Here is a 26,039-nt window from a genome sequence, read left to right as displayed (position 1 = left end):
TGTCAAAACCCAATGTGGGAGCTAATCATATGTATATGAATATATCGAATACATTAAAGATCGACTCAGGACACGACCCATCCTGACAGATTTTGCAAACTAACCAGTAAGAAAGAAACAGATCATTATTTACACTGCAAGAATTATTTTCTGAAGCTTCAAACACTCTTTTAGTTCCCTGATCAAACTACAAACAAGCCTTTCTAGTTCTCTAAGAGTTTCACCAAATTCACAAAGTTAAACAAGATGATATTTTGCTTTTGGGAGCAACTCCATATTTTGTTCAATTCACAACATTTACTTGACAGTATATTATACATGAAAACTAAATGTTGCTCATTGTGACGACTTATGGAGGGTTTGAAATTAACTTTTTTACTCACCGGACAATTTGGCTACTAATTTAAAAAAAAGTTACCGGCCATTCATAACTTCTACTAGCCAAACAAAGAAAAAGAAAAGACCCTGCCTAATTACATCACAGCTTATATATATATATATATATATATATCAAATAAAATTGGGATTTTATACATTCATTTCTTATTCAAACAAAATTGTTATCCAGCCATCTTCTCCCTTCCTCTGTCGTCCTTTTGATTGATTGAAATCTTTATTTCGAACTATTAAAAAGAGAGAAAATGAATGAAATATACAAACGAGTAAGAAAAAAAAGAAAAAAATCAACAAACCAATATTTCAACATAACACTCAACCCATCCTCATCACCAAAAATGTGTTTTAGGTGGACAGATCAATACAGTAGAAAGAACATAAAAAATGTAGGATGTTGGAAAATAGCAATGTGTCTTCTGTTAACCAAACGCTTTTTAATCTTCACTATTGCTTCAATGCAAATGAACAATCGTGCCGTTATTTGTTGCGTAGTGACGTGTGTGTTCAAGTAAGCCAAATCTGAGCAGATTCTGTGCAATACGCTGTATTTAATATATCATGAGTTGAGTATTTGCACTAAATCTGTGCAGATTTGGCTTACACGAACTCTCCCAGCAAAGTGAGTAAACATAATAACCTGCCAAATTGGCAAGTGATTTGACCGTGTTACCCGCCATAGGTTATTTTTACTCGCATTTGGCGTTAATTTCAAACCCTTGACTTATGATAGTTCATGTGATTGCGAAAACTACATGAATGTCTAAAACTCTCTCCACAATCAGTACAGCTGTACGGCTTCTCTCCAGTATGAATTCGCTCGTGTGATTTCAGAGATCCAGACTGAGCAAAACTCTTGTCACAATATGAGCACTTGAAAGGTTTTTCTCCAGTATGAATTCTTTGGTGCCGTTTCAGATGCTCAGCTGTAATAAAGCTCTTCCCACAGTCACAACACACATGATCTCTCACATCATTATGTATCTTCTGGTGCAGTTTAAAACTGTTCAGTCTTGGAAAACTCTTTCCACAGAGAGAACACACATAAGGCTTCTCACCTGAATGAACTTTCAGGTGTTGTTTTAGATCTGATGATGCATGAAAATCTTTACCACACTGATCGCAGTTAAATGGTTTTTCTCCGGAATGAATACGCAGATGAACACTGAGATTTGATGCTTGAGTAAAACTCTTCTCACACTGAGTACAGTAGTACAGCTTCTCTCCAGTATGAAGTCGCTCATGTGATTTCAGGTTTCCAGACAGAGTGAAACTCTTGTCACAATATGAGCACTTGTAAGGTTTTTCTCCAGTATGAATTCTTTGGTGCAGTTTCAGATTGCCACCTGTAGTAAATTTCTTCCCACAGTCACAACACACATGATCTCTCACGACATCATGTGCTTTCTGGTGCAGTTTAAAACAGTTCAGTCGTAAAAAACTCTTTCCACAGAGAGAACACACATAAGGCTTCTCATCTGAATGAACTTCTAGGTGTTGGTTTAGATGTGATCCTTGAGAAAAACTCTTTTCACATTGAGTGCATGGATACGGTTTCTCTCCAGTGTGAATTTTCATGTGTCTCTTAAGGTTTCCTCTGTGACTGAAACTCTTTCCACACTGAGTGCAGGTGTGCAGCTTTTTGGCTTTTGTTTCTTGAACTTTTAAGTCATGATGTTCCTCCTTAAATTCCTCCAATTCTTTTCTTTCCTCTTTCACTTCCATCAGATCTAAAATAAACATAAAATTAGAATCAGTTCAAGTGAACCCTGATTTAACCCCTTAAACCCGAGGTGTATCGCCGGTGGTGAGAATGTCTAAATATAAAGTAATGTATATTTTCTAAAAATGTATAAAGTGTTCTATCAAACAATACCTACTTTTTGACTCTTTTGGAGTTATGAGTCTTTAGTTTTCTTTATGTCACTCAGAAAAAACAACTCATTGAAGGATCAAGAATGGACACCAACCTATTTGTTCCTCAGTATCTTCATGTTTTATTCTGGATGGTTCTGGATCACTCATGTCTTCAATCTCCTCTTTAATAAACTCCATCTTTAACAGTCACACAGATTTCAGCTGCTACTCCTGGAGTTTGTCCTTCTCTTGTAGGATGATTGGAATATTCCCAGTATTTATTGGTGAATTGTTGTGGGATGGACACCAAATCTGCCAAATTCAAAGAGAAGTTACTGAATTACTTTACTTATACTCAAACTAATTGAACATGTCTGTTTTCTGATAGAAATATAGGGGATTTGGATGCAGTTGCTGTTAAAATAAGGTTTGTTTAATGTTCAGAACTGATACTTGTGTAATTGTCACGATACATTTTTCCTGACAGAAATGTTACATCTTGATTTACTCTGAAGTATTCTGAAATCATTATTTTAGTAGATTATAGGAGGCTGTTGCTACCGCAAATCTTGCAGGGTAGGTCAAACTAAAGGCGCATGTATGAATGGAGCATTAGGCACATCATCTGAAGACCTTTTGATTTCTGTCTGTCACTGATTTAGCAAGATGTTTGGAAATGGCTAAAGTAACCCTTTTTTGTACGAGTGAGCAGTAGGCAACCGACTTAAGAGGTATCAGCTAACCCTGCACCCTCTGACTCAATTCAGAACTGACAAGTTTGTGTCCGTGAGAAACACGATCCGGCCGACGTGATCTCTGTGCGGCATTGGGTCCGTAATGAATTAATAAATGAAAGTACAAGAACTCAGACTAATCAATGATCTATTCTAAATTAACTGTTTAATAAATTAAAGTGATTTTTCCAGAAATGCCCGAAAAGACATACACGCATCATACCTTCGCCCACACCGTTGGATTCCGTCGTTGGGCCAATGGGTGGCCCTTACACTTTTAAAAGAAGAGAACAGAAAGTATGATATTTCTTTGATTAGTGTTTAAGGGCATTCTCCTGACACGTTAGAAAGAATAATTAACACAGCTAAAGTGCGTTGATACTGTAAGGGATCATGTAAAAGGGAATTATTTAAAGTGAATGTAACCACAGAGGTGATAATGCACACTTGCGAATATTTTAGCTAAACGCATGCGTGTTAGTTTATTTTAATAAAAAACTATGAGTTCTGTTCATACTCCACTGTTTAAACCTGCATAAACCATCTATTCATGCTAAAGCTAACAAAGACTTTACCGCTAATTGTTCGGCATAAATACTCAAGCTGCTGCTATAGTTTGAAAGTGGCAGTTTTGATTGAGTTTCTGGCTGTTTCTATCTAGAATATTATTATTATTTTTCTTCAGAATATAAAGAATGAGTGCTTGTGACTGTGATGGGTGAGAAATGCTAACCCTGTTCTTTTTTCCAAGCGGCAATAAGGTTGGGCGGTATTTCGGTAATATCGTATACCGCGGGGTCTTAAAATAGCAACGGTATCAGTTTCAATACCGTCATTACCGGCACTTATATATAATATATAAATATAATTTATTCAATGCCTAAAAATGCTTATGTAGTTGTCATCAAGTGACAGTGTGGAGGAGAAAGAGAGAGAGAGAGAGAAGGGAGAGGCGGTAAATACTGACGAGGCAATATGTAAATGTTGCAAATAAAAAAAGTGACCGCGAGAGATGGAAACGCCTCTAACCTAATGTCGCATCTCCGAAACAACCACCCACTCACTGCTGCGAGGATGCATTTTGCCCCGAGTTCATTAAATAAGCGCATTAGTTTATATTTGTTAAAATATTATAATGTAATTTTTTTTACGTTGATAATGAAAACTGAACAGCACGAGTAAGATGGGATGCATCGGGAGTCAGACATTGACCACTTAATTAAGTTTCATTTTGTAAAAGGCCTTTCTTTAAAGTGAATTTCGTTTTGTATAAATTGTATCTTAATTTTAATAATTTTTTTATCAACCAATAATAGATAAGAATCAAATATAGCAGACAACATAATCATGACATGATCGTTGGCTGGCGCGCCGCGGTCACTTGCATTGAAATCTCATCATGATTTCCATTACACGAGAGTAGATGTTAAAACTTCATGCTGATTTGTACTCGGCTTTCGCCAAGATAATCACCAACTAAGACGTAGCTTTACAGTAACCTATGCTTCTCCATCCATTCTTTCCATCTGGTGACGTGAATTTTCTGTCTGGTGTTAATACAGTGTATTGCGCGTCAGCACACACAACGGCTGCAACCACAGTGCGGTCCCCCCATAACAACCCTCTGGATTGAGCGGAGTAGGGAACATCTCTAGGGTCTTCAAGTGGGCACCTTCCGTCCTCAGTGTTTCGTCGACTAGCCCACGACACCTCAAGAGGGCTCGACAGCAACCAATCTCTCCGCAACCCAACCATACGTGCCAACCCGTTTGACTAAGGCTGTCGAGCCCCACTGGTGCGTTAATATGCAGTTTCAGTGGCAACGGTTCCGTATGGCATACCACCTACCACAAAACACAATATCTGCCCAACCACCCGTCATCCACGCAATATACACAGGAACGTAATGACTGTGAATACTATACAACCTATACAAATAAACCAACAGTTGCTGCTGAGACCTAACCACAATCTCACCGCAACCCAACCATACGCGCCAACCCGTTTGACTAAGGCTGTCGAGCCCCACTGGTGCGTTAATATGCAGTTTCAGTGGCAACGGTTCCGTATGGCATACCACCTACCACAAAACACAATATCTGCCCAACCACCCGTCATTCACGCAATATATACAGGAACGTAATGACTGTAAATACTATACAACCTATACAAATAAACCAACAGTTGCTGCTGAGACCTAACCACAATCTCACAATCTCTCCGCAACCCAACCATACGCGCCAACCCGTTTGACTAAGGCTGTCGAGCCCCACTGGTGCGTTAATATGCAGTTTCAGTGGCAACGGTTCCGTATGGCATACCACCTACCGCAAAACACAATATCTGCCCAACCACCCGTCATTCACGCAATATACACAGGAACGTAATGACTGTAAATACTATACAACCTATACAAATAAACCAACAGACCTTTCAAGTTTTCAAGAATTCTACGAAACCGTAGCATGGCGGCCTGTACACAGCCAGCTAGAATCTTTCAGTCTCAACCACAGCCAGTTGCTGCTCCTTTCTGCTGCTTCAGATAAGTTCTTTACTGTACGACGCAACTCTTGGCCACTGAATCCGACGTCTCTGAGGAACCGGGTTGTAGAGTGTGCCACAAAACCACGACAACCCACTTCCACTGGATAAACCTGGACTCTCCATCCTCGCTGTTCTGCTTCAGTGGCCAGATGAGCATACCGCAGTCTCTTCCTCTCATATGCCTCATCTACCGCATCCTCCCATGGCACTGTTAACTCTATCAGTTGAACAATGCGTGCTGATCCAGACCACAAAACAATATCTGGTCGTAGGTTAGTGGTGGCAATCTCAGGTGGAAAAATAAGCCGTTGATCAAGATCAACCAGCATCTTCCAGTCCCTAGCAGCTTCCAGTTGTCCTGGGCGAGAATTGGTGTTAGCACCTTTTCTTGGTGGTTGCTCGCCTGGGCGGAGGAATATTGTCTTCTGCGTGTAATGTTTTGCTAGAACAGGCGGCAATTTATTGGTCATACTACGCTTGCCTTCCAATTCTAAAGCCAAACATCGCAATACTTGGTCATGGCGCCAAGTAAACCGACCCTGGCTAAGAGCCACCTTACATCCTGTCAAAATGTGCCTTAATGTGGCAGGTGATGAACACAAAGGACAAGATGGATCCTCTCCTACCCAGAGGTTTAGGTTCTGCGGTGATGGGAGAACATCATATGTTGACCTAATAAGGAAACTGATCCTACTCTCTTCCATTGACCAAAGGTCTTGCCAGCCCATTTTGCGTTGTTCCACACTCTCCCATCTCATCCACTCTCCCTGCTTGGCCTGGGAAATGGCCTTTATACATCTCATCCTCTCCTCCTGCTTTCGCACCTCGTTGACTACCAGCTTCCTCCTTTGGGCTGGGCCTGCCTTGTGCCATTTAGGAGGAGCTAAACTGAGCCCAAAACCCCCTCTTCCATGCTGTACCTGTCCCACGATATCCCCAATTTGAAGGTCAGCCTTTGCCTCTACTACAGATTTCTTTGCTGACCACTTTCTACCAGTTTTTACCACAGGGGCTGTCTCCCTTACACATTTGTCACGTGACTCTGCTAAAGTCATTTCCAGTCTGACCTTGGCACACTTAAACTCCTCGGTTAAAGCAGAGACTGGCAGCTGCAATACTCCTTTACTATAAAGTCCCACTCTGCTGAGGCAGCGTGGAACTCCCAACCATTTCCTGATGTATGAACTTATTAACGCTTCCAGCTTATCCACTGTTGTCAAAGAAACCTCATACACAGTCAGTGGCCACAGCAACCTTGGCAGTAGACCAAACTGAAAGCACCAGAGTTTCAGTTTGCCTGGTAGAGCACAGCTGTTTATGCTCTTCAACCCTTCCACTGCTTGTCGTCTAACTTCTCCCACTCGAACTGTGTCCTTTAGATCCCCATCGTACCATCATAACCGAAACTCAGTGTATGTCTCACAGACATGACAGATAGGCCTATATCTAAATAAAGCTTGAAATGTCATTAAACGAAACAATTCAAAACGAAAAGAAATAGGCCACTCGCTGATTATTTAATCCATGATGTGCATATCTCTCTATGCGCGTTCATACGGAAATGGCGATCATCAAATTAAACGAAACTATTCAAAACGAAAAGAAATAGGCTAGCCTACTCTCTGATTATGTAATCCATGATGTGCATTTCTCTCTATCGTTCACTATGGAGATGGCGATTCGTCAATTTCTTTAAACGAAACAATTCAAAACGAAAAGAAAAAGTCTAGCCTATACCTTCTGATTATGTAATCCATGATTTGCATTTCTCTCTATATATGCGCGTTCACTAGGAGATGGCGATCGTCAACTTAATCTTTGCAGCACTGACAGAAAAGTTGTATTAATAAAAATCAATGGACGCGTGTCACCAGATTTACAAATGCACTTGTTGCTTGTTGCTTGTTAATTTAATTTAAAGTAATTAATAAAATGAATACAATTGTCATAATTAAAATAATTCAATATTATTAATTGTCCCATTTTTGCTCATTTATAAATAGCATTTATATCTACATTATACATTATATCTACATCATTATATCCATCAGCACATGGGTTAAGAAATTATTTGGCGCCACCATATTATAACGGCCCACGTATTAAAAATAGTCTAGTCTAAATAGGCCTACGAGCCGTAGGCATTATTACATTTAATGCCGTCAGCCGGGATCAGAATCAATGTGCACGGGTTGGCCTTGATTTTTATTTATTTTTTTTGCCCGATCTGGTATTCAGTTTCTGAACGTTGTAGGCACAAGCCAACAGTTTGGTGACGCTGTCTGAGCCTTATGTCATAATTTTTAATTAGTCACGGTAATACCGTATACCCCGGTAAAATAGGGAGGAGGTTTGAAGGTATCAAAATTTGGATACCGCCCAAGCCTAAGCGGCAACCTTATTCTCTCTCTCTTGAAACCAACACGGAAGTGAATTTAACTGCAATTCATCGACTGGCCTCTGTACCTTTAGCCAATAAACCTGATTTGCAATGGGGGTTGAATCATTTTGTTTGCAACAGTAGCTAATTTTGCCCTTCATGATAACTAACAGGGGCGTGAATTTTTATGACTCATCCGTTTAAATTATATTTAGCCTTAAAGTTCTGCATAATTAAGGGCGTGGCCACTTGAGTGACAGGTGGATTGCAGCTGCTGTCACTACTAGCCATTTGTCTGCTGTCTGTTAGCATCACGTCACCTCAGCTAATCCCGCCTTGTGGCCCATTTTCGTTTATCCGAGAGTGACGCGCTACCAAGATGGCAACGACCAGCTCCGCCCACTTTGGGCTTCAAAAATGTTCTTCAGAAACCTACGGGTGACGTCACGGACACTACGTCCTTATTTTTTTTACAGTCTGTGTTTGTTATATTTATTTATCAAATGTTGGCGTTAATAATTAAAGGGCCCCTATTATGGATTTTTGAAAATCACCTTTCATGTAGTGTGTAACATAGCTCTAGGTGAATGAAAACATCCTGCAAAGTTTTAAATCTGGAAGTGCACCGTATATAATGTTATTGTCCTTCAAAAGTAAGAGTCGACTCTGAGTCAATGAAATGAATTGTTTTTCAAACGAGTCATAAGCCGTTTCATCGTGACGTCAAGACTAGGGATGCTCCAATCAGGATGTTTGCAGCCGATACCGATAGCCGATTTATTGTCATGGTGATCGGCCGATACCGATGCTTAATATACTTAATATAAGACAAAGATAAATACAAACAAAATGGAGCAGTCTGATGCAGCCCACAAGGTTAAATTAAACATAGTCCAATAGTAAACTTTGGAGGACAACATAAATATTTAATCACCTAAAATAGAGAAGTCTGATGTAACTTAAACCTTGTCCAATACAAGTCTGAGCAGGACAAAAATTAAATAAATAAATCATTTAAACTCCTAAAATAACAAATTGGAGTAGCCTAGTTTGATGCTACTCATTAGAAGGGATGGCATTTCAAGCAAAAATAATATTCGAAGATCGCTGGGTGTTATTCGATTATTATTTGAAAATCGCACCCCTCCCCCATATACATGCACACATACATGTATAGGCCACACACGTGAAAAGCAGAGTGGTCTGACGATAAAATATAACTTAAAAATGTAAATATACATTTCACATTTGTTTTATATAATATAATTTTCTTTTTTTAATTTCATCTACCGGTATGTTGATTATATGAAAAAGGAACCGCATGAGATGGGTAAGATAGGATCATAAGATGCCCAATATATCAGGAGACATTTGGAGTGGGTCAGACATGATTTTGACCACTTAATTAAGTTTTGTTTTGTAGAAAGCCATTCTTTAAAGTCAATTTCGTTTTGTAAAAATTGTATCTTAATTTCAATCAATGTTTCATCAACAAATTGGCTGGATTTAATAAATAAGAAGCAAAATATAGCAGACAATATAATAGGACACGGAGGCGCCCGCGCGTGAACTGGAGCCTGTCTCATAAATGAACTGAAACTCAGCGTATAAGCTTTGCCTCACAGACCTGAAAACGTATAGAAAGCTTGAAATGTCTACTTTAAAAAGAAAAATAATTCAAATCGTTAAGAAATGGTGTACTCTCTGCTTATGTAGGATAATCCGTATGAAGTGTGCATTTCTCATTATATTTATTATATTATATTTCTCATGTTCACTACATGCGAAGATGGCGTCAACATCGCCAACTATATCTCTGCAGCCAGAAAACAGATGAATAATGCTGCTGCTGCATAAACATTTTTAGCCGGTTCTTTGTGGCAAGCTGTAGTGGTGCAACGGATCATCATTGATCCGTGATCCGTTCGGATCAATATCTTAGGTTCGGCACACAAGTGATCCGCGGATTGATTTATGAAAAAAAAAAAAGTTGTGCGCATGCGGCATGTTCAGTCCACACACAGCGTGGTCATGGCGAGCGGAGGAATAGAGGAGTTTGAACGCCCCGCGTCATTTAAATCCCCTGTATGGGAGCATTTTGGCTTCCCTGTCAAATATAATGATGAAGGAAAGAGGTTAGTGGATAAAACCGTGTGTAGGCACTGTGGCAGCATGGCCACGCATTTCAAGCGACATCGCCCCGATGTTTCACTGACAGGAGTGAAAACATTCGCGCAGCACTACCAGGCTCTCGCTCGTCCCTCTCTCTCTCGTGTGCGCGCTCTCTCTCCCTCATATGAGGCGCAGTCTAGGGCTTAAAAAAATCAAACTTCATTCACGCACACATAAAACACTTGCATACACATATACTAAGTAGGCCTAGTCAAACATACATGTATACTGCTGAATGCTCAAACAAATGCATATGAATTGCACAAAGACACACCTAAAGTCGCTCTCGCACATAACGTTACACGCAAACTCTACACACACGAGATGCGCGCACAAACAAACTCTCCACGCACATACTCATATGAGACGCGCGCACACACACAAAGTCCACGCACCTACTCATATGAGACGCGCGCGCGCACACACAAACTCCACGCACCTACTCATATGAGACGCGCGCGCGCACACACAAACTCCACGCACCTACTCATATGAGACGCGAGCACACACACACACACACACAAACTCCACGCACCTACTCATATGAGACGCGAGCACACACACACACACAGAAACTCGCGCACAAACTCAATGAGACGCGAGTACACACAAACTCCGATCACACACTCATATGAGACGCATGCTCACACAGTAGCCTACATGATGCATATGAATCTCAGTGTGAACACATTGGTAAGTGCATTTTTTGTTAACAGAGAATGAGAGTCCATTGCTTTTGTTTTTGGTTGTTTTGTTCATATATTTAAAATGTTTTCAGTGTTAAGTAGTCTTTAGAAATAAAAGTTTATTGATCTTTGAAAAGGTGTACCTGCATTATTATGCCATTATCATTATTTTAGATGAAAATGGTCTCAGAACGACAATATTATCGTTTATCATCAATATTATAGTTTAGCGCAATAATTTCTTGGACAATTTATCGTCCAGCAAAATGTGTTATCGTGACAGGCCTAGCTATCATTTGTGTTTATAGGTGCAGACATGAGGCCTTTTTTTTTTTGCTGATCCGAAAAATGATCCGATCCGTGACTCTGATCCGAGAAACGATCCGAACCCTGAGTTTTTTGATCCGTTGCACCCCTAGCAAGCTGTATGCATGCGCTTGATATGCGGAATATAGGAGGCAATATTACGATAACGCTCATTATGGTTAAGTATTTTCTCCCATATATATTTAAGTAATTAAATTAATCTAAATATGCGTTTAGACTAATGGCTTAAATGAACTACTACTAGTCGACTAGAAAAAAACTTTAGTCTAGCACGGGCAGCCCTACTTATTTCACATATTTCCTACCCAGCGCGTCACTGCGGGCGTTCTGAGCGAGCGGCGCTGTGTGGACTGAGCAAGCGAAGCAACTCTTCAGAAAGGCGATGTCTCTGGAGGACGATTCTCCTCCACGTGAGATTTCTTTGAAACATACACGGTAAATAGCTCATTTTTTACATTGTTTCTCGACACATCATAATAAATCCACACCGGTGATGACATGACTGCCAAATCATTTAAGTCCCCACGCATCATGTACCTTCTCACGTTTTGACTTCATCAAATTGTGATCGGTTTGTGAGATCGGCCAAGTTTAGTGAGTACCGATCGAGTTACAAAATGTAATTATCGGCCGATACCGATCTCTGGCCGATCGATCGGAGCATCCCTAGTCAAGACATTACTAGCATATTGCCCGCTCACATTGCCCGCTCACTTATTTGCGCGTGCAGGTACCAGGGAAAACTTGTTGATAAGACGCTGTGCTCTCCAATGTGAAGGTAAAGCCAGTTTTTTTCACTGACCAAGGACGAGCATGTGAAGAATCAGTGGTTAAAATCAGTGGCGGTCTTAACATAGAGGCATAGGTAGGCGGCTGCTTGGGGCCCCCTAACAGCAGTCGTAGTAGGGGGGCCCCCAACCAACCTAAAAAAAAAAAAATATATATATATATAGAAAAGAAAAAACATGAAAAAGCCTCTTATCATCGTGAACGCTCAAAAGCATAGTAAATGTTATTAATATTCTTAAGAAATACGCTGAAATGTTGAAGTAGTAGTTAAAATGTCCAGTTCACGGTTATCTGTCCCTACACATAACACCCCTTACTTTCTCAATGGAATGGACTAGTCCGTAACGGTGCGCGCCGAGGCGCGAAACTGCGAAAGTTAAACCCACAATGACAGGAGGACTGGGAAGTACACAACGAAGCAAGACGAGTCTAAACGTGAAAATGAAACGAAGTAACCCAAGCGGCTCAAATAAAAGAAAAAAGACGCCGATATGTATTTGGCAAAGCTGCCAAAAAATGACAAACTTTTTTACGCCTTCTGTTAGGGACACATGCCGCTACAGCAGCTGCAGTTAGATGTGAAGTGACACTAGGTGAGGATAACGTGTATAACGTTACATCCTACAGAAAGGGCAAAAGTAAATATGACATTTATTATGGGTTTATGTGATGATTGTTTGAGGTTCACGTAAATTAAAAGTTGTTATATATTTTTTGAAGCCTAATAAATGTTAATTTTTCGGCTTTCAATTACACTGTCATGTTGGATGGCCATAATTAATGTTTAAAATTAGGGGGGGGGGGGGGGGGTAATTTTTATCCAGACATCAATAGCTGTATCAGTGATAGGTCTACTGACCTTCATTCATAAAAAGATGCCATTAAACAAGTATTTAAAATATACTGTCTTTATGTTGTCTCTGCATTCATTTGTGGATTAGCTGTGAAATTATTACATTATAAAATATATAAACTAATATAAACATATAAAAATGTTTGTTTGAAGAATGTTTGAAATGTCAATCTCAAGTGCAATGCCAATTGCAACCTCCCTCACTCACTCATACAAAGTCAATTATTCATCTTGGCAATATTTGTATATGGCTAAAATAAGTGGGGGTTTACCCTAACTACTTGTCTTGCTGGTTATATTGATATTGATTTGATCTTAAAAATAATAAACAGTGCTGGTTTTCCTGGCATTTTGGCAAAAACAGGTGTTATCTGAAACCGTATTCTCTGTTGGGTTCCATCATGACTTTTAGTTTGTGTAGTGCTACACTTTGTGTGTTCTCTGCTTTCCATCTTAATTTTGGAGTAAAGAAATGTATGCAGTGTTTAAAGGGGAAGGATTTTTTTCTCCTCTCCAACCTTTACTTCCCCGTAGATTAGCTTTCAGTCGGTACATTTTTTTTCGTTCTCTTTTAAAGGGTTAGTTCACCCAAAAATGAAAATTAAGTCATTAATTACTCACCCCCATGCTGTACCAACCCCGTAAGACCTTCGTTCATCTTCGGAACCCAAATGAAGATATTTTTGATTAAATCTGAGAGGTGGATCACTGCTACATAGGCTGCCAGAGGGAATGAAACTTGACGGCCCAGAAAGTCATTAAAGAACATGTTTAAATATTCCATGTGCCTACAGTGGCTCAACTATAAGTTTATCAAGCGACGAGACTACTTTTTTCCCGATAAAAACCCCATAAATAACGACTTTATTCGACTATTCCTTTTCTTCCTTGTGGGCCTGAGACGACGCATGCGCGAGAACTGAGAAGAGGACGTTCTTCTTCTAATACTTCTTGTTCAGTTCTCGCGCATGCGTCGTGGAAATCTCTTGAACTCTCGTCTCAGGCCCACAAGGAAGAAAAGGAATAGTCGAATAAAGTCGTTATTTATGGGGTTTTTATCGGGAAAAAAGTAGTCTCGAAGCCTACCTTCGCTTTGGGCCCCCAATTTGCTAAATCCGCCACTGGTTAAAATTAATCTTTACCACGATACCACACCTCCATGAAGTTGGCACCCCATAAAACGAAATAATCTCCAAAACTATGCCATTGGTTTGTGCTGCGTTTGTGCTGATTTGTGCCGCAAAAATGAACATTTGTGCTGGTTTGGTGTTTGAGATATTGAACATTATTTTTTTAGTTGTGTTACGTCACTCTCCATACCATGTCGTTCAAATCCCTCAAAACCGGTGTCATTCGTTTGTGCTCGGTTTGTGCAGTTAAAACAAACATTGTATCTATTTTCCTTTCGCAGATATAACACTTTTAATTCGGGAACTGTGACGTCACTCTACACCCCATTTCTTCTAAATCGCACAAAAACTGTGTCGTTCGTTTGTGCCGTTAAAATTAACATTGTATCTATATCCCCTCCTTAAGAAATAACAAATATAATTCGGGGCAGTGACGTCACTCTCCACCCCACCTCATCTAAATCGCACCAAACCGGTGTCGTTTGTTTGTGCTCGATTTGTGCCGTTGAAAGAAACATTGCAACTGCGATCCCCTCTTAAACATAAAAAAAATAAACTTCTTAAGTACAGTTACATAACTGTCCACCCCATATGGTCTAAATCGTTCCAAAACTGTGCCGTTCGTTTGTGCTCGATTTGTGCTGTTACGATGAACATCATATCTTTTTCCCCTCCTTAGAAATTACACATTGGATTAGGGGCAGTGACGTCACTCTCCAACATATGCCGTCGAAATCGCCCCAAAACAGTTTGTGCTCGATTTGTGGTGTTTTGTGCCGTAGAAAAAAAACATCATAAATTATTCCATTCTTCAGACATCACAAAATCTTTGGAGGAGTAGTGACGTCACGCAAGCAAGCCGCGCTCTCCATCCATCTCGTCTACAAACCTGTCTGGTGCGTTTGTGCTCGCACAGGACCTCGGTGTTCGGTGAAATATAGTAAGTAATTTGCGGTGGAATTTTTACTTTACAAATTACAGACATGGCCGATTCGCACGGGATTTAGATCTCAGACAAACTCCGCAATTATTACAAATGACTAGGTCACCAGGTAATACTTATCCCGTGCGAATAGGGCTTTAGTCTGGAGCCCTAAACAGAGTCTGATAACACCCACCAACATATTATTACACTCTAATAACAATAAACCAGGAGTCCAGGACACACAACGCATATCATTACATTGGCCCATAAACACACAAACTCGAGGAGCTGGTTAATGTTCAACTCTGTAATCTGATATCTCACCTGCAGACTGGAAATATAAACAGCATCTGAAGAAAATATTCCACATTTGTCCTTCATTCACAATCGTTAACAGCGTCACTTTCAGCCTCAACTGGTGAAAGTTTCAGCTCGTCTCTCTCGCGCTTCTCTCTTCCGCGCATCCACAGTGCGCAGAGTCGCAGACTCAGAGTGTCATGTTTCTTAAAGGGGCCGCATATTCCGGAAGTTGCAACCGACTTTATTTCAGTGTTGTCAGTATGGCCGTTTCTCAAAACCAAGAATGCAAAGAACGGACTTGTGTTCTTGGGGAGAACGCTCTTGCTAGTTGTTCTTGGAAGAATGAACTTACAAGGTGACGAGCACACAGAACGCTGCTGACAGTTTGAGGCGATGTGTTCTTGCTGGTATTGCGCTATACCCCTGCACAGCGCCGTCTTCAGTACCCAAACATAACAAGAATTATTGATGATAACAGCCAGGTTTTTAGCATGACTGGCCGGTTGGCTCGCTAGCTACACCCGCGTTCGCTTATGGAGATCCTTCGCTACCGAAAATGTTTGAGCATATTTTCGATTCGCCATAATTTTTCGTAAAAATGGCAATATTTGAAATCTACACAGTAGATCAAATGTTCTCAGAAGTGAATTTAGTGATGAAATAGCATACGAAATTGTAGAAAAACGACTTACTGTTGTTCTGCCTTTCTGCTCCCCGTTCCTTCCTTGAATGCCGAAATGAATGCTGGGATATTTCTGCCGTCAGGTTCACACAAGTTACCAACCGATGCATCCTCGGTAAAATGGGCGTGTCAAGAACACTTCTGGGATTTTTAACCATTCTTGCCAAAATGCAAACTTGTGTATTGAGGCAGTACTTGGGCAGCGACTGATGACGTTCCACAAGTCCACAAGAACACAAGTACAGACAATAACGCATTTTGAGAAACGGCCTATCTAAGAAGGCGGAGAATTGTCACTGTCTGGTTAATTCCGGTTTCTGGACTGGCTGCAGTAACACGTCTCTGTCCATGCGGGGGCGCTCGCAGGCGAGTGCAGAATGAATGGGAGTCTATGGGGATTCACCCCCAGAAATCCACTTTTCTCAGGATGTAATTTTTTAAGAAAATTGCATTTTTAAGTTTAGCCATTCTGCACTCGCCCGCGATCACCTCCAGTGGAATTCTAATGGAACTGCAACCAAGATGATATAACGGGGCTAATAGGAAGTGCCAAGACTCTCCATTAGACGGACTCTGGTGTTGTGACGTTTTTCCGAGAGAAACGGAATGGGCAATCTCACCGAATGGGGAATATTTGCTTGTTATAACTCTTCAAAATTAAACTTAAAAATGTAACACTGAATCTAATACTACATATATTTAACTATTCAAAAAGTGTATTGGTCAAACTCAGGGAACTTTTTTTTATTTTTTTTACAAGGTTTCTAAGCAGATAAGATGAATGCATGTTTTCTCAGCCTTGTTACCAAAACTCATGTGCCATTTAAAAAGCATATCAAATAATTCCCTTGTTTTTCCCACAAGAAAGTGTTTATTAAAAAAAAAATGTTGGTTATATGTACAAGGTGTATTTTAATAAAAAATATAAAGCCATTTTTTTCATTTTAAAGACCGAAGCCTCATGTTTATAATTTATTTTATATAATTTATAATTTATATAATGTTTAATATTATTTAATTTATTTAACAATTGTATAAATGATGGACCAAACAAAAATGATAAAAACAGTGGTTTAAATTTATTTGTATGGAAGTAACAGGAATGAACACTTGGTAACAGGAAGGAGCATTGTGTAACAGGAATGAGTGTCCATTATGTGTGTGTATGAGAGAGAGTGTGACTGTTTGTGCATAAGATTTCTGTGTTGAAGTGATGTATTATGTGCTAGTAGAAGCACAGCGAGAGAGAGAGAAAAGGAGAGGGAGAGAAGAAGAGGGAGGGAGAAAGAGGGAAGTTAAGTTGTTGTTTATCATATATGTAACATGACTGAAAGTAACAGGATTGAGTTAAGCAAAAAGTTATCAAATACATGCATATGGCCACATAGCATACATGCTAAAAGCATGAGGACACTGAGCAAATTCTAGTGACTTACCAAAAGTTATTATAAAAAATAAACAAATAAAATCTAAGAAATTATTTAGGTAACAGGACAGTATGTTGAGATTGACCTTCTCATAGTTACAATTTCATCAAATATACAGAAATTAAAATGAGAGGACTTACTTATGGTCTTCCCATTGCCTTCGGAAGATCCAGATGATGCAACTTCCTGTTGAAAATGTGTCTTGTGGAATATTTCAAGTTTTTCAGAGGGGGGAATGTGTTAGGATAACAGGACTGAGTGAAAATCTGGGGACATGACTAAAATGTGAATTATGATTTATGATATATTAGATCAAATATTTTTTTCTCATGAAAAATAAAAACATTTCAAAGCATAGATTGGATATCAAGCCACATAAAAATACAAAAAAGTAAGATTTTGGAAGGATTTTAATCCTTATATTTCAAGGTAAAGTTTAGAGATAGAGAGTGGGGAAATGCAGAAAATGCATTTTTTTGTGTTCTATGTAGTTTTTATTAATGTTTTTAATTATAAATTTGTAGTTAGCTTAATGTGCAGGACATCCCAGATAGCAAAAAATATCCGCACGGCTTCTTTTTGCCGCCGGCCCTAAGCTGTCGGCTATAGGTGCGTTCCGCTGGCGGGGATGAAACGATTGCCGCCGAAAACGTCACTCCCATTTCTTGAGAGTTGCCGCCGGGAAATAGCCGGCAGGCCGACTGCTTCATTTTCTTTGGCGGTTGCCTCCGTCTAATGGACCGCGCCCGGCTGGCGGCAAGCCGCTTTTAAATACAAGAATTTGTACTCTAAAATCTATGGAGGTAGTTTTATTTCTTTATTATTCAATCAAAAAATATATTTTCAATTAAAAAACCTTCACTTCAATAAAAGAAAAACTTTTCAATCAAAGAAAAAAAGTATTTGAATCCAGAAATATATTTGAGACTCAAAAAAATACATTTGAACACTGCTTTTCTTTGATTGAAAATGTTTTCTTTGATAGAAGTCCGTTTTGTTTTGTTTAAAGCAACCTTTTTAATTGAAGTAACATTGTTTTTTGATTGGACCATATAATAGGTAGGACATTTGTGTCTTTATCATTCAATCAAAAAAGAAGTTGCTTCAAACAAACAAACAACAGAGTCAATAAAAAAGTCACTTCAATGAAAAGATAAACATTTTCAAATATAGAAAATCGTTTTTGAATGCAAATAAAATATTTGAGACTCCAAAAATTGCATTTGAACACTTTTTTTTTTTTATTAAAAATGTTCTCTTTGATTGAAGTAATCTTTTTTGTGCTTGGGCCATACATGGGTAGGACATTTGTGTCTTAATCATTCAATTCCAAAAAAGTTGTTTCAATCAAAAAAATATTTTCAATCAAAGAAAAAACTGTTCAAATGCAAAAAAAATTACCCCGTGAATAAAAAAAGTATCGAAGAGAATGTGTTTTTTCGTTGTTGTTTTTTTTGTTTTTTTTTAAGTGAAAAAAATGTAGAAGTTCAAATTGTTTTGATTGAATCTTTTTTTTTTTTGAAGTGAAAAAAGTTTTGAAGTTCATATTTTTTCGTTTGAATCACTTTTTTTTTGAAGTGCAAAAAGTTTTGAAGTTCAAATTTTTTTGATTGAATCATTTTGACACAAACGTTCCGCAGTGGGCGGGTGCTTCTCCATTGGTCAGACATGTTTGATTGACAAGTGTCTACACCAACGACATCTTTCTGACAAAGAAGTCATGTTCGCCACTCGCCAGCAAGCTTTTTGCCAGCAAGTGAAGGGAGTGGAACTTCACGTTGAGGAATTTTTGTGATGGTGTTAGGTTAGATATCTAAATATATCCAGACAGGATAGCAAAGTGCGCGAACGGCTAGTTGAGTCTGGATTTGAATGTGACTACTGTAGGAGCACATCTGATCACTTCTGGAAGCTGGTTCCAGCTGCGGCTGGCATAGTAGCTAAAAGCAGACTCGCCATGCTTAGAGTGAACCCTTGCTATTTCTAGCCGATGTGATCGTAATGATGATCCTAATGAGTGATCTGTTGGGTTTATATTCAGTGAGCATATCTGAAATGTATTGAGGTCCCAGGCCATTGAATGATTTATATACCAGTAATAATACTTTAAAATCAATCCTAAATGTAACTGGCAGCCAGTGTAAAGACCTGAGGACTGGTGTGATGTGTTCATATTTTCTGGTTCTGCTCAGAATCCTAGCAGCAGCGTTCTGTATGAGCTGCAACTGTCTTATGGTCTTTTTGGGAAGGCGAGTGAGGAGTCCGTTACAATAATCCACCCTACTGGTGATGAAAGCATGCACAAGTTTTTCTAAGTCTTGACTGGAAACAAAGCATCTAATTCTTGCAATATTTTTCAGGTGATAGTATGCTGATTTAGTTATTGCTTTGACATGACTACTGAAACTAAGGTCTGACTCTAGAGACACACCCAGATTCCTGACTTGATTTTTAGTTGTTTGACCCCTAGACTGAAGGTTCACCTTGATAACTTCATCTTTGTTTCCAAACGCAATGACTTCAGTTTTGTCTTTGTTTAACTTAAGAAAGTTTTGGCACATCCAATTGTTTACTTCATCAATGCATTGGCAAAGGGAGTCAATGGGGCTGTAATCGTTAGGCGATAGGGCTAAGTAGAGCTGTGTGTCGTCTGCATAGCTATGGTAAGCAATTTGGTTCTTTCTCATTATTTGGCTCATTGGGAGCATGTACAGGTTGAATAGGAGTGGCGCAAGAATTGAACCTTGAGGGACTCCGCATGTCATGGATGTCCACTCAGACTTATGGTCTCCTATACTCACATAATAACCTCTACCTCCTAAGTATGACCTGAACCATTTTAGGACTATCCCAGAAAGCCTGACCCAGTTTTCCAGCCTGTCAATAAGTATTTTGTGATCGACAGTGTCAAATGCAGCACTGAGGTCGAGTAGTACCAGCACTGATAAATCGCCTGTATCAGTATTTAAGCGAATATCATTTATTATCTTTATGAGCGCGGTCTCTGTACTGTGGTGAGGTCGGAAACCAGATTGAAAATTGTCAAAGTATCCATTCGAGCCTAAGAATTTGTTCAGCTGATTGAAGCCAACTTTTTCAATGATCTTGCCTATGAAAGGAAGATTTGAGATCGGTCTATAGTTGTTTAATATGGTCTTATCCAGATTGCTCTTTTTCAGGAGGGGCTTGACAACGGCAGTTTTCAGGGAGGTCGGAAAACTCCCAGAGAGAAGTGAGTCATTTACCACTTCTAGGAGATCTGCTTCTAAGCTGTGTAACACATTTTTGAAAAAAGATGTGGGAAGTGCGTCAAGGGCGCAGGTTGATGTTTTTAGGTGCTGTACGGTTTCTTCCAAAATTTTGCCATCAATTTCTTCGAAATCAGACATAGTGGCTACTTTCTCAGGCTGTTGTCTGATCTGCCTGACCCCAGCGCAACTCAAGGATGAGCTGATCACCTTTCTGATATTATTGATTTTCTCAGAGAAGAAAGAAGCAAACTCACTGCACTTTCTCACTGAGAGCATTTCACTGGGAATCTGGCTTGGGGGGTTAGTCAGTCTCTCTACAGTAGCAAAAAGAGGGCGCGTGTTGTTTATATTGCTGTTTATAATATTCGAGAAGAAAGTCTGTCTAGCTTTGCCTAGTTCCTTATTGAAAGCATGGATGCTGTCTTTGTAGATGTTATAATGGACTACAAGTTTTGTCTTCCGCCACATGCGCTCTGCTTTTCTGAATTGTCTTTTCATATTTTGCACTGCTGTTGAGTTTCTCCAAGGTGCTTTTTGTCTGCCACTCTTCTTCCTGACTTTCACAGGAGCAATATCATCAATTACACTCTTAACTTTTGAGTTAAAAGAATCAAGGAGAAAATCAACAGAGTCAGCAGATATGCTTGGTGTTAAAGATATAGCCTTCACAAATAGTACACTAGTGTTCTCATTTAAGCATCTCTTCTTGACAGACACAGATCTAGCTTCAATGGCAGGAGAGATCAATATATCAAAGAAAATACAAAAATGATCAGACAGTGCTACATCCTTAATAACAATTGATGAAATGTTTAGACCCTTACTGATAAGTAAATCTAGAGTGTGTCCACGATTATGTGTGGGTCCATGTACATGCTGAGTCAGATCAAAATTTTTAAAACAGTTTTGATTTCTTTTGCCATATTGGTTTCTGCATTATCTATGTGAATGTTAAAATCTCCAGCAATGGCAAAGCAGTCAAACTCTGAGGAAATTGTTGATAACAGTTCTGTTAAGTTCTCAGCAAAAGCTGGAGGGTATTTTGGAGGCCTGTAAACAATGATAAGTAAAATGCGTGGAGCACCTTTTAACACAATACCCAGATATTCGAAAGACGGGTAATTACCAAATGATATTTACTTACATTGATAGACATCTTTATAAAGAGCAGCTAAACCTCCGCCTCTTCTGACAGCTCTGCAGACACTCATAAAAGTATAGTTAGGAGGGGCTGTTTCATTGAGGACTGTTGCACTGCAGCTGCCTTCTAGCCAAGTTTCATTTAGCAACATAAAATCCAGGTTGTATGTGGTTATTAAGTCGTTGACTAAAAGTGATTTATTTTTAAGTGAGCGGATGTTTAAAAGTGCTAACTTAACAGTCTTACTTTTTGTCCCCACAGCAATCTTAGTATGTCGTGTAATAGGCACCAGATTAGATGGGTTTGCTGTACGGCTTTTGAAGGCCTTAGACTTTCTATCATGTAATCGAACAGCAATAGAAAAAGATGCAGGCACACTGGGTTCCCGCTTGTTCTGTAAACATTTGAGAAAGTTATTGTTATCATAGCGGGGACCCGACACATATCACTGAGAGCTGGTTTCAGTTGTTTTTGGTTCACCTCGAGCCGCTGGAGGAGGGTGTGGACCCTGGCGCTGTGGCAGAGGCTTAAGAGCTCTCACAGGAGGAGGGAGAGGGCGAGCTGGGCCCGCAGGCTTTGGTGGTTGTGGGGCCTGGCGTTTTTTGGTTGGTATCTGGGGGCTTGCAGCAAAAGAGTGGGATAGTCTAGTTCCAGCATGCACCAGTTGTTCCATTTTCTCTGAGAAGCACAGAAGTGGAGATGCTGGAGAGAGGGATAACGTTTCCGGTGAGAGGGGTTGTTGCTCTGGTGTTATTGGAGGCTGTAATATGCTGTCCTGGTTTCCCTGGCTGTTTTCCAGAAAGTCGTCCTTGGGTGCTGTATCTTGGAGCAGTGCTAGTATGTCAGAGTCTGTCTGTGGTGAGCTCTGTGGGCAGGGATCAGCTGAGATTGTGTCTGTGAGCAGAGGTTGTTGTGGCTGAGTGGTGTTATCACTGTCCTTGTGTGATGTATCAACCGCTTGTCCATTCAGGTGCTGAAGTGAAATCCTGTGGTCATTCATACTTTATCCAGGTGTGTGTGTGCCATTCAGTTTGAGTGGATTGGCACACATTGCAGAAGGATGACGGAGGGAGAAGTAGATATTGTCCTTTAGCACTCTTGAACCAAGTTTGTTTGGGTGGTGGCCATCCTGTTGAAACAGTTGCCTGTGACTCCAGAAAAGATTGAAGTTGTCAATAAAGTTCACTCCTTTTAAATTGCAAGTTTTTTGCAGCCATGTATTAAGCCCAAGCAACCGTGAAAACCTGTTTGTTCCTCTTGCTGGGAGTGGTCCACTGATGAATGTCTGAACATTCAGTCTTTTAAGTGTTTCAAAAAGTTCATTGAAATCCTTTTTAAGAAGTTCCGACTGCTCTTTATGAATATCATTCTTCCCCACATGAATGATGAGTCGATTTGCAGTGTTATGTTTCATCAGAATGTTCTGAAGTTCCCTGTTTACATCAGATGTTGTTGCTTGTGGAAGGCAGCCCGTTGTTGTATCCCTGCTATTAATGTTTCTGATTACGGAGTCGCCCACTATCAGATTCCTGGGCCCGGCTGCGCTCTGAGCTGAGTGCCGCTGTCTGTTCGACCTTGAGCCCCAGTTAGCATCATTGTTAGCTACTGGCTGATTCAGTCTGTGTTCGATCACATTCATCAAATTTGGGGATTCCTCATTCATTAATTCTTCAAATCTGTTCTCAAGATGTATAGGCGGTGGTAGGAGACCAGTGTTTGCAGTCCTTGTCAGAGCCGTATCTGGGGTAGAGGATGCTACTGCAGTAATATGTGATGCTCGTGACAATCTGATGTCTCGAGTGCCTTTGGGTCTCGCAACCTGTTTGTGCCATCGATTAGTAAGTCGATCGGCTTGTTTCTCTACACTCAGTATGGCCTGTCGAGAAGCACTAGATTCATGGGACTCACCGGCTGTATGCTGAGGGCGTCCATGACGAAGCTCTGTTGTGTGTTCCGTCTGGTTTGGTGGTCCCGCAATTAACTATGTTTCAAGAATTGCAATCCTTTGTAAAAGTCTGTGGCAGTTGGAGCAGCAAGTAGGTTCCAAAGGAGGCATTTTCTTATCCTTATGAATGTAGGCAGTTGTGTTTTCTCTTCCCCGGAATGTAAGCTTTCAGTGGGAGGCTGGTCGAATAAAATAATTCTGCTTTTTTTTGTAGTAATCCAAGCGTTTGAGCACTGTGCTGATTTGCTGAAGTTAAAATTAGGTGATAAAAGGAGATAAAATATAGAAATATAAAAGCGATAGAGCAAAGCGCAGAGCAGTAAGCGAGAGCGTCCGAACAGTAGCTGAGCAGGAAGTCAGTCGTACTTGTAAAAAAAGTTGTAAAAAAAGCCCAGCAGAGACTGTACTTCCTTCGCCAGCTGAGGAAGTTCAACTTGTCACAGGAGCTGCTGATTCAGTTTTACTCAGCCGTCATCGAGTCTGTCTTATGCACATCCATCACTGTTCTGGTTTGGTTCAGCTACCAAATCAGACATCAGGAGACTACAACGGACAGTCCGGACTGCGGAGAGGATCATTGGTGCCCCCCTGCCATCCCTCCAGGACCTGTACTCTTCCAGAGTGAGGAAGAGAGCAGGTAAAATCATAACAGACTCCACTCACCCTGGTCACCACCTGTTTGAACTGTTACCGTCAAGACGGAGACTTAGATCACTGGCCACAAGAACATCTCGGCACAGGAACAGTTTCTTCCCACAGGCCATTTCCCTTCTGAACAGTTAACACACCTCCCAAGGCATATGCCTTTAAGTGCAATACTCCCACTGTTTAGTGCAATATCCTACAACTCAGGTGATACTTATAGTTATATTTGGATTTATTTATTATAATATTCAAAACACTGTAAATATGTTCATAATCTGTAAATCTGGAAATGTCTATTCTGACTAAAGCTTACTGTGATACTTTTTATTCTCATATATTTATATTTTTATTCTTTATTCTTATAATTTGTAGTATTATGTTTCATGTTTCTTGTTGTATTTGTATAGTCCACTGGAAGCCTCAGCACCAAAACAAATTCCTTGTGTGTGCAAGCACACCTGGCAATAAAGCTCTTTCTGATTCTGATTCTGATTCTGACTAGTCAAGCTAAAGTAAGTTAGCCTTGTTTACAAAGTTGCTGCCATGTTACTATTAACTTTCTGAAATAGCTCTGAAAGTTACTTAGTTTCTTTCAGGCGTTGAGTTTTTCTTTTCTTCAAAGATGCGTATGTGTAACTTATACGTGTGTGAGTAAGTTACAGTTTGTGTTTTAAGTTAGTTTTGGTCAGTCGAATTAAGTTACGTAACCAGTTCCTGAACTGCCAGTTAAGTTAACGTTACTTGTATGGACAATTATGCTGCTGCCCATTTGGTAATGTGGATCCAGCAGTAGGTAGCGAAATCTACGACAAGAAAGACTGATCAGTATAACTTGTGTTGTTTTCTAACTAAACCGAATAATGTATATACGGTAGCTTGTTTTCAATTGTTTGTTCCGGCACGCATGCTGCTAGTCTAGCTCACAGTGTTAGCTAACACATGCTGTTTCGCCTTTTTTACACTGAGTTCAAGCATGTTCTACATGTTGAAATGTATCTAGCTACTACAGTAGGTAGCCAAAGCTTTACATCTAGAAAGACTAATGTTAACGTTGTGTATAGGTTGTTTAAATGATTTTGTTTGTCTGAACAAGTAGCTACTAGTCCGGTAGCTAGAGTGGCTAGCAAGTGTTAGCTAACACATGCTGTTTTGCCTTTGTTACAGTTACACACTGTGGTTAAGCAATGTTGCTAGTTATGTTACATGTAGAAAGGTAACTAGCTACAGTAGGTAGCCAAAGCTTTACATCTAGAAAGACTGAGTATAACTTTTGGTGTTTTCTAACAAAGCAGAATGATGTATATAGGTTGATAGGACAAACAAAATAATTTAAACAAAGTATGCTGCTAGTTCAGTTCAAAATGTAGCTACAGTGGCTAGCAAGTGTTAGCTAGCACATGCTGTGTTGCTACTGTACTTCTAGGATTTAAGGGGATTGTGATGAGTTATAATAATTATCTGAACTGCTGTGCTTTTTATGTTTGAGGACAATGCTGTGTTCACTTGAATCAATACACTGTGAGTATTGAGTAAATTTTATTTTTTAACAATTTCACTGTTCCACATTTGGCTGATCAGTTTTTTTCCCTACAGCATAGCTACTTTATATTCCTAATGTTAACAGTTGTATAGCGGCTGTAGACAACGCAAAACAAAAACCTGCAGCCTCGAGGGGCTAAACACTGAGAGACGGAAAACACTGTGACGCGCAGCAACTCAGTTCCACTCGACGATCTCATTTCAATCCTTTATTCGTCTTCGACACATAAAAGTACAACAGGCACTGCAGTTACCATGTCATAAGAATTCCGTGGAAGTGCGCGAGTGCGAGTGCGGATGCGGGTGCGGTCAACAGAAA

At 39.9% G+C, this 26,039-nt stretch overlaps 2 protein-coding genes across 2 annotated transcripts in view; both read right to left on the bottom strand.

The window, feature by feature from the left end:
- Positions 1-594: 594 nt before the first annotated feature.
- The window catches only part of LOC143715439 (uncharacterized), a 266,032-nt gene continuing 240,587 nt past the window's right edge, over positions 595-26,039 (bottom strand). Inside the window, exons 2-3 of the mRNA XM_077207238.1 lie at positions 2,364-2,562; positions 595-2,123 (exon numbers count right to left, since the gene is read on the bottom strand). Of these exons, the coding sequence (XP_077063353.1) occupies positions 1,105-2,123; positions 2,364-2,448 (1,104 nt within the window). The 5' untranslated portion in view covers positions 2,449-2,562 and the 3' untranslated portion in view covers positions 595-1,104. The remainder of the gene's footprint in view (positions 2,124-2,363; positions 2,563-26,039) is intronic.
- The window catches only part of LOC143715434 (uncharacterized), a 53,883-nt gene continuing 28,438 nt past the window's right edge, over positions 595-26,039 (bottom strand). The window contains exon 3 of the mRNA XM_077207224.1: positions 595-1,075. The gene's annotated coding sequence lies outside the window, so the exon portion shown is untranslated. The remainder of the gene's footprint in view (positions 1,076-26,039) is intronic.

This window comes from Siphateles boraxobius, unplaced genomic scaffold (assembly GCF_051911475.1).
Source record: "Siphateles boraxobius isolate OS27281-9 unplaced genomic scaffold, OSU_SipBor_1 6, whole genome shotgun sequence".
Lineage (NCBI taxonomy): Eukaryota > Metazoa > Chordata > Actinopteri > Cypriniformes > Leuciscidae > Siphateles > Siphateles boraxobius.
The sequence above is the reverse complement of the archived record's forward strand: the minus strand, read 5'-3'. Positions and strand labels throughout refer to the sequence as shown.